The 17,586-nt window shown below is 42.6% G+C and overlaps 1 protein-coding gene across 1 annotated transcript in view; it reads left to right on the forward strand.

Annotated features, from left to right (window-relative positions):
• The window catches only part of CDC42BPA (CDC42 binding protein kinase alpha), a 165,393-nt gene that overhangs the window by 45,065 nt on the left and 102,742 nt on the right, over window positions 1–17,586 (forward strand). The window contains 2 exon segments of the mRNA XM_075341427.1: window positions 1,416–1,507; window positions 5,320–5,403. Coding sequence (XP_075197542.1) covers window positions 1,416–1,507; window positions 5,320–5,403 — 176 coding nt within the window.

The following is a 17,586-nucleotide window of genomic DNA, read 5'->3' on the forward strand; positions in this document are numbered from 1 at the left end:
TGCTGGCAGTCACTCCTGTACTGATCCAGAGTTACAGAGTATACATGGTATTCCGCACGGTTTTTCCGCAGTCCAGTCTTTTGTAATGTTTCATTCTGGGAAATGTTTCTGCTTATTGGTGTAATGTGTGTTGTTGTGCGGGGTCACTGGAGGGACAGAGTTGCTTTTTGCTGCTTTGAAGCCAGTGGTTGTATGAGTTCTACAGGGATGTGCCCGCTCCTGCTGAATTATACGCATCGTAGCTGCTCTGTCTCCACCATGTCTAATAGATGAGCGTCCAGATCCCCACTCCACTCCACTCCACAACTGCTCTCCATCTAGATACAGCGCCTCTTCTGCACATTTCTTGTGTTTGGTGTTGCAGATCCTGAGCTACAGTACCACTCATGACCTGTGGACAAGTAGTGTATGTGCTATTTTTGAAAGAAATTGCGTGTGTGTATATATATATACATACATACATACATACATACATACATACATACATACATACATACATATGTGTATATATATGTGTGTGTGTTTATATATATATATATATATATATATATATATATATATATATATAAAAAAAACACACATATATATATATATATATATATATATATATATATATATATATATATTAGTTCGGTGAAACCTTGGACTACGATCATAATTGGTTCCGGGACTGTGCTCTTAAACTAAGTTACTCTTATATCAAAGCAAATCTTCCTATAGGAAATAATTGAAAGTCAGATCATTCGTTCCACAACTCAAAAATTTTATGTATTTATACAAGCTTATTACAGTAATACAATATAATGTACTGTACAGTAAAAAAAAAAACCCATAAAAACAAATTAAAATCCCCATTAGCTGACAATAGAACTGTTGGTGTGTGGGAGATACAATACAAGCAATGTGCTGCACTGTTTAGCAGAAAGAAAGTGCAATACTATATCCACAAATGCAAATTGATAGACATGCTATATAGTATATACTGTATTGTGCAATGGTATACTATATACAGTATACACGTACAGAAAGTTACCTTTAGAGCGGGTCAGAACGTGGTGAAAGGACAGAAGCGGAAGTGTGTATGTTGGAAATTTGCTCTTATTGCAAAGCATTGCTCTTAAACCAAGTTACAATTTTTTTTTAAATCTTTGCTTGTCTTGCATAATGCTCTCAAACCAAGTTACTCTTAATCCAAGGTTCCACTGAGTGTGTGTATATGTGTATATATATATATATATATATATATATATATATATATATATATATATATATATATATATATATATATATATACACACACACACACCGTATATATGTGTGTATACAGTATTTTTTTCTAAATACATTGAATTTAGCATTGCATTTTATGAGAATGGTGAAAATAAATTGTACTTTTTTTCTCTTGGTTTTTACAGCCAAACCGTTTGCTGACAAAGTGAAGCAGTTGAGACTCCATAAGGAAGACTTTGAAATCCTAAAAGTGATTGGAAGAGGAGCCTTTGGGGAGGTGAGAAACATTTAAATACCTGAGTTGTAGACCAGCCACCTCCTATAGGTGACATTGGAGAGTCGGCTTTCTTCCTCCTATAGGTGGCAGTAGAGAGCTGGCTTTCTTCTTCCTCTAGGTGGCAGTACAGAGCCGGCTTTCTTCTTCCTCTAGGTGGCAGTAGAGAGCTGGCTTTCTTCCTCCTATAGGTGACATTGGAGAGTTGGCTTTCTTCTTCCTCTAGGTGGCAGTACAGAGCCGGCTTTCTTCTTCCTCTAGGTGGCAGTACAGAGCCGGCTTTCTTCTTCCTCTAGGTGGCAGTACAGAGCCGGCTTTCTTCTTCCTATAGGTGGCAGTACAGAGCCGGCTTTCTTCTTCCTCTAGGTGGCAGTACAGAGCCGGCTTTCTTCTTCCTATAGGTGGCAGTATAGAGCCGGCTTTCTTCTTCCTATAGGTGGCAGTACAGAGCCGGCTTTCTTCTTCCTATAGGTGGCAGTACAGAGCCGGCTTTCTTCTTCCTATAGGTGACATTGGAGAGTCGGCTTTCTTCTTCCTCTAGGTGGCAGTATAGAGCCGGCTTTCTTCTTCCTATAGGTGGCAGTACAGAGCCGGCTTTCTTCTTCCTCTAGGTGGCAGTACAGAGCCGGCTTTCTTCTTCCTCTAGGTGGCAGTACAGAGCCGGCTTTCTTCTTCCTCTAGGTGGCAGTACAGAGCCGGCTTTCTTCTTCCTCTAGGTGGCAGTACAGAGCCGGCTTTCTTCTTCCTCTAGGTGGCAGTACAGAGCCGGCTTTCTTCTTCCTCTAGGTGGCAGTACAGAGCCGGCTTTCTTCTTCCTATAGGTGCCAGTAGTGAGCTAGCTTTCTTCTTCATATAGGTGGCAGTAGTGAGCTAGCTTTCTTCTTCCTATAGGTGGCAGTAGTGAGCTAGCTTTCTTCTTCATATAGGTGGCAGTAGTGAGCTAGCTTTCTTCTTCCTATAGGTGGCAGTAGTGAGCTAGCTTTCTTCTTCATATAGGTGGCAGTAGTGAGCTAGCTTTCTTCTTCATATAGGTGGCAGTAGTGAGCTAGCTTTCTTCTTCCTATAGGTGGCAGTAGTGAGCTCAGTGCCTTGTGACACTTGTCTCCAGCCCTGGTACTTTACCCCTTCAGGTGCCGCAGCCAGTAGTGATGGTGGCATCTAAGCAGTTACACAAAGGGGAGGGGGGGCCATTGTATCCCAAACTTGGTGCAGGTTGTCTAGTACAACATATGGCGACATTAACCCCAACAAAGTTGTTTAGCAAAAGCGATGGATGTTGGAAAGCGAGAAAGGGTCGAGAATATACAAAAGAGGGGGAAAAAATAGGTGCATTAAAACGGACCATGGCGGGAAGGGGTTAATGGAACACTACTGGAAGCACTGATACATTGTATCATTCCGTGGGTGGAGCAGCGATTGCTCCTGTAGTGTTCCTTTAAGGAGGTTTGCTCCTCCGGTGAGCGGTGCGGTTTTGCCGCTGGCGGGCACCCGTCCTCCTGGCACAGGCCGCCGTCTGGAGAGGAGACGAGTGATGAGAGAGGAAACGCCATCGTCATTATATGACCTGTACTTGTTACACTCGGAGGCTGTGTCTTCCAGATCCAGTTACTGTTCTCAGGCTCATTAAGGTTTATTTACTCCCGATCTCTCCGGAGCATGTGTTCTGCGCTCGGGTTTAACCGTGTAGCTGCCGGGGAGATCAACAAGGCCGAGGAAGGGTATTTTATACCATGGCTTTCCCCACCCCCACTGATATATCGTGACGCTGGCCCCATTACATAGAGTCCTATCCTCGCTAACGGCACGTTACTGTCTCCCAGTCCAGTCCTGAAATACTCTGTGCTGCTGAGCTGCCCCTGTTCCTCCCTCAGTTTGTGACCTGCACATTCCCTCCCATCACGTGCATCCCTGTGCTGTAAATACTCTGCTGCTGTGAATGGGACTGATGGGTAAAAACACACCCAGGAGCAGATTTTGGTGCCATAGCGTCCTGTGTCTTACCCTGGTCATGAAGCAGTTAAACCTCTGGTATAGCGGTTGTTATAGGGTATTATGTGAAATCACGATTTTGCCATTTATTCCCGGAACGCAGCTTTTTAATACATCTGCTGGTGGGAGGCTGCGGCCAGATGGTGGGTGATGAGCAATCCCACCGCCCCTGGATACATGCCCCTGTTCACTCTGCGCTCCGTCATGATTGGAGGATGAGATCTGAGCAGGTTCTTCAGCAGCACAGAGTATTTCAGGAATCTCCCTGCGATCATGTGACATTACCCTGGGAGGACGGCTGCATGGCCGGGGAAGAAAATGGAGCCAAGTGGGGAATTATGAGGTCCTCACAGCAGCACAGAGTATTTAAGGAATCTCCCTGCGATCATGTGTCATTACCCTGGGAGGACGGCTGCATGGCCGGGGCAGAAAATGGAGGCAAGTGGGGAATTGTGGGGTCCTCACAGCAGCACAGAGAATTTAAGGAATCTCCCTGCGATCATGTGACATTACCCTGGGAGTACGGCTGCATGGCCGGGGTCGAAAATGGAGCCAAATGGGAATTATGGGGTCCTCACAGCAGCACAGAGAATTTTAGGACCAATTCACTTAATGGCAGCGCCGAAAGCGTCTTCTGACTCCCGTTCCGATCATACAGAGAATCGGGCACATAATGAGGCTGCCTGCGTCTCGTGACTCCTAGTAAAACGTTCCATTAGGAGGGGGTTAACCTTGTAGCTGCCAGGGGGCCGGATGTGCACAAAGCCTCCATTGTGGCTGCCAGCCTCCTGGAGACCCTCTCCGGTCAGATTTGTGTTTTTATTTGTGGTCCGGTCGCTCCACATTCCTTTTATTATGGTAACAATTTAAATTGAAGAGAAGTTTTGGAACATTTCTGATCTGAGACCTTTATTAATGGAAAATACTTTCAGCGACCCACTTCCTTTACTAAAAATACCACCAGGAGAATTGTGGAGATCTGGCATGTGACTGATAATGTTACCCTCATATATAGGCTAACATATTACAGCCCTGTTATAACCAGAAATGTCACCGCCATATTGTAACCCAAAGTGTTACTGCCACAATGTGACCATGCCACTACCGGAAATGTCACCGCTACATTGTAACCTGAAATGCTACCGCCACATTGTGACTTGGTATGTCACCGCCCCATTGTAACCGGACGTGTCACCGCCCCATTGTAACCGGACGTGTCACCGCCCCATTGTAACCGGACGTGTCACCGCCCCACTGTAACCGGACGTGTCACCGCCCCACTGTAACCGGACGTGTCACCGCCCCACTGTAACCGGACGTGTCACCGCCCCACTGTAACCGGACGTGTCACCGCCCCACTGTAACCGGACGTGTCACCGCCCCACTGTAACCGGACGTGTCACCGCCCCACTGTAACCGGACGTGTCACCGCCCCACTGTAACCGGACGTGTCACCGCCCCACTGTAACCGGACGTGTCACCGCCCCACTGTAACCGGACGTGTCACCGCCATAATGTAATTATACTATTTTGGAACAGTTTTTGTGGCAGTTTCTAGTTTGGGGCAGTAGCTGTGACCCCCTCGTGGGATGTCGCTCATTTAACCGCCCCTGATTGTCACTCCTCTGTGATTATGGATCCCCCTGGAGGAGGAGCCTCAGATTGTTTTTTCTTAGGTACTTGTAGCTCAGTACGCAAATGTATTTTTTTTTGTTTTTTTCTGGTTAGCAGTAAGCTGTTACTCTCTGTTATCTGCCATTTCTCCAGGTCGCAGTATTGCTCGGTATAATCCAGGTGTGACGCTGACTTCTCGTCTTTTCTCGCAGGTTGCCGTGGTGAAATTAAAAAATACGGACAAGGTTTTCGCCATGAAGATACTGAACAAGTGGGAGATGCTGAAAAGAGCGGAGGTGAGCGGGGTGCGGTGTCTGCTGAAACGTCCCGTATCTTAAAGGGACAGTAAATGTTGTTCTGTGTTTTAGCCCAAATTATATATAAAAAACGTAATACTTTAAAAAGTTAGGAGAATTCCACAGTGACTTACTGCATTCATTGTCTATGGGACTGATCAAGATAGCCGAGCATTCATTGTCTATCTGACTGATCGAGGTAGCCGAGCATTTATTGTCTATGGGACTGATGCTGATAGCGGAGTACTTCATTCATTGTTTATGGGAGTGATAGAGATAGCCGAGTCCATGCATGCCTATCACCACTCTATTTATTGTCTATGCGACTGATAGTGGTGCGGACCTCAGCTATCTCTATTCATTGTCTGTGGGACTGATAGAGATAGTGAAGTGGTTCATTCATTGTTTATGGGACTACTAGAGATAGCCAAGGCCGAGCATGCACACCACTACTCCATTCATTGTCTATAGGACTGATAGCGATAGCAGAGTCCACACCACTCCATTCATTGTCTATATGGGCCAATAGTGATAGCTGAGTCCGAGCATGCGCACAACCTCTCCCTTCATTGCCTATGGAACTGATAGCAATAGCGGCGTCTGAGCATGTGTACCATCACCACACCATACATTGTCCATGGGTCTGATAAAGATAGCTGAGTCCAAGGATGTGCACCACCACTCCATTCATTGTCTATGCGACTGATACATAGCGGAGTGTAAGCATGCGCACCACTGCTCCCTTTATTGTCTATAGGACTGATAGAAACAGCAAAATACTTCATACATTGTCTGTGGGACTGATAAAGATAACTGAGTCTGAGCATGCGCAGCACCACTGCATTCATTGGCTATGGTACTGATAGAGATAGTGGAGTATTTAGTTCATTGTCTATGGGACTGATTGTGATAGCGGAGTCTGAGCATGCGCACCACCACTCCATTCATTGTCTATGGGACTGAAATAGATAACTGAGTTATTGGCTACGGTACTGATAGAGATAGTGGAATACTTCATTCACTATCTATGGGACTAATGGCGATAGAGGAGTCTGAGCATGCGCACCACCACTCCATACATTGTCTGTGGGACTGAAATAGATAACTGAGTCCGAGCATGCGCACTACCACTCCATTCCTTGGCTATGGTATTGTTAGAGATAGTAGAGTATTTCATTCATTGTCTATGGGACTGATAGCAATAGCGGAGTCTGAGCATGCGCACCACCTCTCCATTCATTGTATATGGGACTGATGGAGATGGCTGAGTCTGCACCACCCACTCCATTCATTGTGTATGGGACTGAAATAGATAACTGAGTCATTGGCTATTGTATTGATAGTGATAGTGGAGTACTTCATTCATTATCTAAGGGGCTGATGGCGATAGCAAAGCATGCACCACCACTCCATACATACATTGTCCATGAGACTGAGCATGCACACCACCACTCCATTCATTGTCCGCAGGACTGGCGGAGATAGTGGAGTATAAGCATGTGCATCATTGCTTCATTCATTATCTATGGGACTGGAGGGGACAACAAAGTAGAAGCATGCACACCACGGCTCCTTTCATTGTCAGTGGGATTGATAGAGATATGAACGTGCTGTGCTCAGCTATTTTCTGCAGTCCAATAGACAATGACTGGAGCAATGGTGTGACATGCACAAACTGTGCTCCATTGAAATGGGGGGCTTCGTAGCCCTGTTCTTATTTCCAGTGTCGGTCCCCGGCGTTCTGCAGGTTATCACCAATCCTGTGTGTGTGTGTGTGTGTGTGTGTGTGTGTGTATATGTATGTGTAATATATATATTTTTTTATATATATATGTATAATTATACTAGAAGGTGGCCCGATTCTACGCATCGGGTATTCTAGAATTTACATATTGTGTAGTTCATGTATGATTTTTGTTATATATATATATATATATATATATAGATGTTGTTGTGTGTAGTTACCAAGTGTTTGTGTAGGGGCTGTACATGTTCTGGGTGTTGTCTGGGTGTAGCGGGGGGTGAGAGCGGTGTTGTATGTGTGTTGCGTTGTTTGTGGAGCGCTGTGTGTCTGTCGCGTTGTGTGTGTGTGTGTGTGTGTTGCGCGGTTTGTGTGTGTGTGGTGTGTTTTGGGGGGAGGTATGTTTTGTACAATGTGTGTGTTGTGCGGTATGTGCGTATATTTATGTATGCCGCGGTGTTTGTGTGTTGGGTGTTGTGTGTGTGCAGCGTTGTCTGTGTGTGTGGGTGTCTGTGTATGGCGGTGTTTGTGGTTCCCTGTGTGTGTGTGTGTTGGGGGGAGGTGTGCACCTCCCATCGTGCTCCATCCCCCATGCTGCGCACCCCCCATCATGCCCCATCCCCTATGCTGCGCATTCCCCATCGTGCTCCATCCCCCATGCTGCACACCCCCCATCGTGCTCCATCCCCCATGCTGCGCACTCCCCATCGTGCTCCATCCTCCATGCTGCGCACTCCCCATCGTGCTCCATCCTCCATGCTGCGCACTTCCCATCGTGCTCCATCCTCCATGCTGCGCACCCCCCATCGTGCTACATCCCCCATGCTGCGCACCCCCCATCGTGCTACATCCCCCATGCTGCGCACTCCCCATCGTGCTACATCCCCCATGCTGCGCACTCCCCATCGTGCTACATCCCCCATGCTGCGCACCCCCCATCGTGCTACATCCCCCATCGTGCTACATCCCCCATGCTGCGCACTCCCCATCGTGCTACATCCCCCATGCTGCGCACCCGCCATCGTGCTCCATCCGCCATGCTGCGCACCCGGCATCGTGCTCCATCCGCCATGCTGCGCACTCCCCATCGTGCTACATCCGCCATGCTGCGCACTCCCCATCGTGCTACATCCCCCATGCTGCGCACTCCCCATCGTGCTACATCCCCCATGCTGCGCACTCCCCATCGTGCTACATCCCCATGCTGCGCATCCCCCATCGTGCTACATCCCCCATGCTGCGCACTCCCCATCGTGCTACATCCCCCATGCTGCGCACCCGCCATCGTGCTACATCCCCCATGCTGCGCACTCCCCATCGTGCTACATCCCCCATGCTGCGCACTCCCCATCGTGCTACATCCCCCATGCTGCGCACTCCCCATCGTGCTACATCCCCCATGCTGCGCACTCCCCATCGTGCTACATCCCCCATGCTGCGCACTCCCCATCGTGCTACATCCCCCATGCTGCGCACTCCCCATCGTGCTACATCCCCCATGCTGCGCACTCCCCATCGTGCTACATCCCCCATGCTGCGCACTCCCCATCGTGCTACATCCCCCATGCTGCACTCCCCATCGTGCTACATCCCCCATGCTGCGCACCCCATCGTGCTACATCCCCCATGCTGCGCACCCCCCATCGTGCTACATCCCCCATGCTGCGCACCTCCCCATCGTGCTCCATCCCCCATGCTGCGCACCTCCCCATCGTGCTACATCCCCCATGCTGTGCACTCCCCATCGTGCTACATCCCCCATGCTGCGCACTCCCCATCGTGCTACATCCCCCATGCTGCGCACTCCCCATCGTGCTACATCCCCCATGCTGCGCACTCCCCATCGTGCTCCATCCCCCATGCTCCGCACCTCCCCATCGTGCTACATCCCCCATGCTGTGCACTCCCCATCGTGCTACATCCCCCATGCTGCGCACTCCCCATCGTGCTACATCCCCCATGCTGCGCACCCCCCATCGTGCTCCATCCCCCATGCTATAATAGTTCTCCTATTATACTCAGAGAGGAGTATAATAGGAGGACTGTAATAGGAGGAGTAGTCCTGGGGGGAGAGGAGTATAATGCCGGCTCCCTGCACATGTGTACCGGGAGCCGGTGTACACTGGTAACTATGATACACATCGGGTAACCAAGGGACCTTAGTTACCCGATGTGTATAATGGTTACCAGCGTTCACGGGCTCCGTCAAGATCCCAGCATCGCAAGGTTATGTCTGGCGCTGCTGGGATCGTGACGGAGCCGGCGTAGAAGCAAGCGATATCCCAGCATGTTGTGAGTGTGTGGATGTGATGTGTGAGGTGTGTGTAAGAGTGAGTGTGAAATGATGTGTGTGTGTGTGTGTACTCACCTGGGAGTCGCAGCTCCGTGTCAGTTGGGCCAGAGCGAGCGTGCATTGCGTGAGGGGGGCGGGGCCTGCAGAGAGCCGGAGCGAGAGGCCAATCCGTGGGGGGGGGGCGGGGCCATAGCGAGCCCAGCGGCCAATCAGCTTTGTGTCACCGTAAGGACACAATTTTGGAGCATGACAGACAGACAGACAGACAGAGGCAATTGTATATATAGATATGTATATGTATAATATAGGCCTGTGCCCCGTGATGGTCTTTCCATTATCACCGTGTGCAGATTGTCAGACGACTTGTTTTCCCCAAAATAATTTCTCAGGCGCAATCGTTCCCCGTCGGCCGGCGATTCCACCAAACGTTAAGTGGAGTTTCCAAAACGAGGTTTATTCTGCGCTTTCAACCCTTCAATATTATGATGTTCCCTGGAAACAGCGGCCAGTGTTTATAGTAGGAATTTACGGCTTTGCTATATATGGCCCCTAAGATGTGCGGGGCGGCGTGGACGCCCACGTGTCAGCCTCACTGTAATAGATGAGACACAAATATGGATGTCGGGGAGGGGGGGGACCGCGGACTCAGGGGTCTCCACATTCATTATTAGGAGGTCTTCCTGTGTAGTGTATCTATTGTTCCTGCATACCTATGGAAACCATCCAGTCCCATGAGAGCACATAGGATGCCTAACACTCGGCAGCGAGCCCCCTCCCCCCAAACTGTAAAATCTGGGCCCCCAGTGGGTCATATCTACCACTTCTGTCTAAGAATAATAGTAATCCAGCAGTGTAACGTTATCCCGAATTATTCCTGACCGCAGTTCATTACCTGTGTGTGGGCGAAACGCACGGGGTTATATGTGCAGCGACTATCTGTAATCTGCGCCGGTATGTCCCGCATGACTGCAGATGATTGACTTCTCCATTTCATATCCCCAAATGTAAACTATATGACATTGTAAACTGACCACCGCCGGGGCCACGGAAACTATTCTAATGATTTGCATGTAAGAAACTGGAAAAATGTAAAGTGAAAAGCCAAAATGTGCAAGCGATGAAAGCTGAGCGCTCTATATACAGTGTGCTGCGCCGCTGCGTATACGGCCCATGGACTCAGGATTAACCAAATAACTACTATAATACTGCCCCTATGTACAAGAATATAACTACTATAATACTGCCCCTATATACAAGAATATAACTACTATAATACTGCTCCTATGTACAAGAATGTAACTACTATAATACTGCTCCTATGTACAAGAATATAACTACTATAATACTGCCCCTATGTACAAGAATATAACTACTATAATACTGCCCCCTATGTATAAGAATATAACTACTATAATACTGTCCCCTATGTACAAGAATATAACTACTATAATACTGCTCCTATGTACAAGAATGTAACTACTATAATACTGCCCCTATATACAAGAATATAACTACTATAATACTGCTCCTATGTACAAGAATGTAACTACTATAATACTGCCCCTATGTACAAGAATATAACTACTATAATACTGCCCCTATGTACAAGAATATAACTACTATAATACTGCCCCCTATGTATAAGAATATAACTACTATAATACTGTCCCCTATGTACAAGAATATAACTACTATAATACTGCCCCTATATACAAGAATATAACTACTATAATACTGCTCCTATGTACAAGAATGTAACTACTATAATACTGCCCCTATGTACAAGAATATAACTACTATAATACTGCCCCTATGTACAAGAATATAACTACTATAATACTGCTCCTATGTACAAGAATATAACTACTATAATACTGTCCCTATGTACAAGAATATAACTACTATAATACTGCTCCTATGTACAAGAATATAACTACTATAATACTGCCCCCTATGTATAAGAATATAACTACTATAATACTGTCCCCTATGTACAAGAATATAACTACTATAATACTGCTCCTATGTACAAGAATGTAACTACTATAATACTGCCCCTATATACAAGAATATAACTACTATAATACTGCTCCTATGTACAAGAATGTAACTACTATAATACTGCTCCTATGTACAAGAATATAACTACTATAATACTGCCCCTATGTACAAGAATATAACTACTATAATACTGCCCCTATGTACAAGAATATAACTACTATAATACTGCCCCCTATGTATAAGAATATAACTACTATAATACTGTCCCCTATGTACAAGAATATAACTACTATAATACTGCCCCTATATACAAGAATATAACTACTATAATACTGCTCCTATGTACAAGAATGTAACTACTATAATACTGCCCCTATGTACAAGAATATAACTACTATAATACTGCCCCTATGTACAAGAATATAACTACTATAATACTGCCCCTATGTACAAGAATATAACTACTATAATACTGCCCCTATGTACAAGAATATAACTACTATAATACTGCCCCCTATGTACAAGAATATAACTACTATAATACTGTCCCTATGTACAAGAATATAACTACTATAATACTGCTCCTATGTACAAGAATATAACTACTATAATACTGCCCCCTATGTACAAGAATATAACTACTATAATACTGCCCCTATATACAAGAATATAACTACTATAATACTGCCGCTATATAAGAATATAACTACTATAATACTCCCCCCTATGTACAAGAATATAACTACTATAATACTGCCCCCTATGTACAAGACTATAACTACTATAATACTGCTCCTATGTACAAGAATATAAGTAGTATAATACTGCCCCTATGTACAAGAATATAACTACTATAATACTGCCCCTATGTACAAGAATATAACTACTATAATACTAACCCCTATGTACAAGAATATAACTACTATAATACTGCCCCTATGTACAAGAATATAACTACTATAATACTAACCCCTATGTACAAGAATATAACTATTATAATACTGCTCTCTATGCACAAGAATATAACTACTATAATACTGCTCCTATGTACAAGAATATAACTACTATAATACTGCCTCTATGTACAAGAATATAACTACTATAATACTGCTCCTATGTACAAGAATATAACTACTATAATACTGCCCCTATGTACAAGAATATAACTACTATAATACTGCCCCTATGTACAAGAATATAACTACTATAATACTGCCCCTATGTACAAGAATATAACTACTATAATACTGCCCCTATGTACAAGAATATAACTACTATAATACTGCTCCCATATACAAGAATATAACTACTATAATACTGCCCCTATGTACAAGAATATAACTACTATAATACTGCCCCTATGTACAAGAATATAACTACTATAATACTGCCCCTATGTACAAGAATATAACTACTATAATACTGCTCCCATATACAAGAATATAACTACTATAATACTGCTCCCATATACAAGAATATAACTACTATAATACTGCCCCCTATGTACAAGAATGACACAACCGCACGGAACTGATGGGCTGTTACAACAGTTGTGAGCCTGCTAAAGACCCCCAGCCACTATCATCTTTGTGCCATTTTATGAACCAAATCCTGTGGGTGGACTTGACAAGAGAACGTCTTTATTTAATATATACTACCATACTGTGGTACAAACAATCACAAGTTCAATTCTTTGTGATTTAAAAAATTGTGTAAAAATAAAAAAATAAAAAAATTTTTTTTACACAAAATAAAAAAAAAATTAAAAGTTAGAATCACATAAACAAATAAATATTATTATAAAAATATATATATATTTGGCATGGCCTCCCCTGTAAAACTCCGCTCTATCAGAACATAAACTTTAATGAAGGTGACGTTCAAAACAAATAAACCCCGGGTGCGTGGGCCGCGCTCAAAGCTTCGCGGTTCGGACGCACGGATCAGTTTTTGAAGTGATGATTTGTAGCTTTTTATTTTGGTGTTTTTCTTTCCGTAGCGGCGCAGACGAGCCGTCACTTATCCTTCGCCGCTCTTCGTTTCCTCGTCACGTGTGGTTTTGTGGTTTTGGTCTGAGGTTGTAAAATGTAAATATTTTACTGTTTATGCAAAATATAGATTTTATTTTTCCTGCTAATTGGACGGAGGCGTTCGTTACTGGAAATACATTTATAGAAGCGATCATCCAGCTTTCCGCAGACCCTGAGAGGCTAAAAAGAAGCCCTTATAGTCCCCAGTCCTCCTCTTCATCAGCTCTTACTGCGCAGGTGTCAGTCCTAACTGCTCTGTTGGTATTATGTTCATGAATCCGGAATATTGGTATGAACAGCGTTTTCTGCATATACGTTCGGGGGAAGCAGTGATTATTGAGGTGATAATCGGATAAGTGATATATACATTGTGGCAGCGGTCTATATACACGGGCTGCTTAGACTTGTAGTTCCTCGGCTGCAGCTGCAGGTGTCCGAGGTCTTCAGAAGACCTGGGGGAAACGTGAGCGACGATGCCAGGAAAACATTCTCTGCCCTTCTCCGGATTCTTTCCCAGGGCAAAATATTTGATAAACACAATTCTCCATGACAGCAGTCCATGTCCAAGACGTCTTCCAGATTTCAGGTCTTTACTGCTCCTGAGCAGCATTCTGGGTAAAAGCCTCACTTCTCTGCGGTCTCCTTAGTCATAGATCTGTCCTAATGTCATCTGCTGCTGTAATTATTAGCAAACTCTTCTATTACAATCTGGAAACTATTATATTATAGAAAGGAGCAGTATTATAGTAGTTATATTCTTGTACATAGGGGCAGTATTATAGTAGTTATATTCTTGTACATAGGAGCAGTATTATTGTAGTTATATTCTTGTACATAGGAGGCAGTATTATAGTAGTTATATTCTTGTACATAGGATCAGTATTATAGTAGTTATATTCTTGTACACGGGCAGTATTATAGTAGTTATATTCTTGTACATAGGGGGCAGTATTATAGTAGTTATATTCTTGTACATAGGAGGCAGTATTATAGTAGTTATATTCTTGTACATAGGATCAGTATTATAGTAGTTATATTCTTGTACACAGGGGCAGTATTATAGTAGTTATATTCTTGTACATAGGGGCAGTATTATAGTAGTTATATTCTTGTACATAGGGGCAGTATTATAGTAGTTATATTCTTGTACATAGGGGGCAGTATTATAGTAGTTATATTCTTGTACACAGGGGCAGTATTATAGTAGTTATATTCTTGTACACAGGGGCAGTATTATAGTAGTTATATTCTTGTACATAGGGGCAGTATTATAGTAGTTATATTCTTGTACATAGGATCAGTATTATAGTAGTTATATTCTTGTACAGAGGGGCAGTATTATAGTAGTTATATTCTTGTACATAGGGGCAGTATTATAGTAGTTATATTCTTGTACATAGGATCAGTATTATAATAGTTATATTCTTGTACATAGGGGGCAGTATTATAGTAGTTATATTCTTGTACATAGGGGCAGTATTATAGTAGTTATATTCTTGTACATAGGATCAGTATTATAGTAGTTATATTCTTGTATATAGGGGCAGTATTATAGTAGTTATATTCTTGTATATAGGGGCAGTATTATAGTAGTTATATTCTTGTACATAGGGGGCAGTATTATAGTAGTTATATTCTTGTACATAGGGGGCAGTATTATAGTAGTTATATTCTTGTACATAGGAGGCAGTATTATAGTAGTTATATTCTTGTACATAGGATCAGTATTATAGTAGTTATATTCTTGTATATAGGGGCAGTATTATAGTAGTTATATTCTTGTACATAGGGGGCAGTATTATAGTAGTTATATTCTTGTACATAGGAGCAGTATTATAGTAGTTATATTCTTGTACATAGGAGCAGTATTATAGTAGTTATATTCTTGTACATAGGGGAAGTATTATAGTAGTTATATTCTTGTACATAGGGGGCAGTATTATAGTAGTTATATTCTTGTACATAGGGGGCAGTATTATAGTAGTTTTATTCTTGTACATATGAGGCAGTATTATAGTAGTTATATTCTTGTACATATGGGGCTGTATTATAGTAGTTGTATTCTTGTACATAGGAGCAGTATTATAGTAGTTATATTCTTGTACATAGGGGCAGTATTATAGTAGTTATATTCTTGTACATATGGGGCAGTATTATAGTAGTTATATTCTTGTACACAGGGGGCAGTATTATAGTAGTTATATTCTTGTACATAGAGGCAGTATTATAGTAGTTATATTCTTGTACATATGGGGCAGTATTATAGTTGTTATATTCTTGTACATATGAGGCAGTATTATAGTAGTTATATTCTTGTACATATGGGGCAGTATTATAGTAGTTGTATTCTTGTACATAGGGGGCAGTATTATAGTAGTTATATTCTTGTACATAGGGGCAGTATTATAGTAGTTATATTCTTGTACATAGGGGCAGTATTATAGTAGTTATATTCTTGTAGATAGGGGCAGTATTATAGTAGTTATATTCTTGTTCATAGGGGCAGTATTATAGTAGTTATATTCTTGTATATAGGGGCAGTATTATAGTAGTTATATTCTTGTACATAGGGGCAGTATTATAGTAGTTATATTCTTGTACATAGGGGCAGTATTATAGTAGTTATATTCTTGTACATAGGAGCAGTATTATAGTAGTTATATTCTTGTACATAGGAGCAGTATTATAGTAGTTATATTCTTGTACATAGGGGAAGTATTATAGTAGTTATATTCTTGTACATAGGGGGCAGTATTATAGTAGTTATATTCTTGTACATAGGGGGCAGTATTATAGTAGTTTTATTCTTGTACATATGAGGCAGTATTATAGTAGTTATATTCTTGTACATATGGGGCTGTATTATAGTAGTTGTATTCTTGTACATAGGAGCAGTATTATAGTAGTTATATTCTTGTACATAGGGGCAGTATTATAGTAGTTATATTCTTGTACATATGGGGCAGTATTATAGTAGTTATATTCTTGTACACAGGGGGCAGTATTATAGTAGTTATATTCTTGTACATAGAGGCAGTATTATAGTAGTTATATTCTTGTACATATGGGGCAGTATTATAGTTGTTATATTCTTGTACATATGAGGCAGTATTATAGTAGTTATATTCTTGTACATATGGGGCAGTATTATAGTAGTTGTATTCTTGTACATAGGGGGCAGTATTATAGTAGTTATATTCTTGTACATAGGGGCAGTATTATAGTAGTTATATTCTTGTACATAGGGGCAGTATTATAGTAGTTATATTCTTGTACATAGGGGCAGTATTATAGTAGTTATATTTTTGTACATAGGGGCAGTATTATAGTAGTTATATTCTTGTATATAGGGGCAGTATTATAGTAGTTATATTCTTGTACATAGGGGCAGTATTATAGTAGTTATATTCTTGTATATAGGGGCAGTATTATAGTAGTTATATTCTTGTACATATGGGGCAGTATTATAGTAGTTATATTCTTGTACTTGGCAGTCAGTATTAGTTATATACTTTGGATGGGGGAGATATAAGCTCTTTTCCCTTCCAATAGACTGGGAGAACAGGAAAAAATATCCACTTCAGCTGAAACCTGTTTAATGAGCAGATCTCCATCTTTTTTCAGCCTCCAACATCTGAAATAGTTTGGTTCCTTTTGCGCACAGAACAGGTTTCTTACATTATGTGCCTATTTACTTGCACTTTCTGGCGGTTTTACACCCCCTCTGGCGTTTCACAAGTTTCGGGTTTTCTGTCCTAAACACATTTATCTTGGCCGTATTTACGTGACTTTTTGAAAGTAAAATAAACTTTTTGCTTCTTCAGAATACACCAAAAAAAAAATCCTCTTCTTCGCTCGTCCTTTTTAGGGACTATTTTTTTTTTGCCAAGAATAACCTTGTTGAAATGTAGCTGCTCTCAGCGGAGAGGTGAATAGTTCCTGCACAAATTCCGCGCGCTTGTACTTTTCCTCCTCGCTCCGCACATGTGTTCTGGCAGCGACGGCCGCTTCGCAAAACTTCTGTTTTCCAAAAGTCAAATTCTGGGAAAATAGTGATTTTTATTTGTTTTTTTTGTTTTTTTATTTGTTTGTTGGCTGTCGTCTTAGTTTTTTCCTTT

Source organism: Anomaloglossus baeobatrachus, chromosome 3 (genome assembly GCF_048569485.1).
Source record: "Anomaloglossus baeobatrachus isolate aAnoBae1 chromosome 3, aAnoBae1.hap1, whole genome shotgun sequence".
Lineage (NCBI taxonomy): Eukaryota > Metazoa > Chordata > Amphibia > Anura > Aromobatidae > Anomaloglossus > Anomaloglossus baeobatrachus.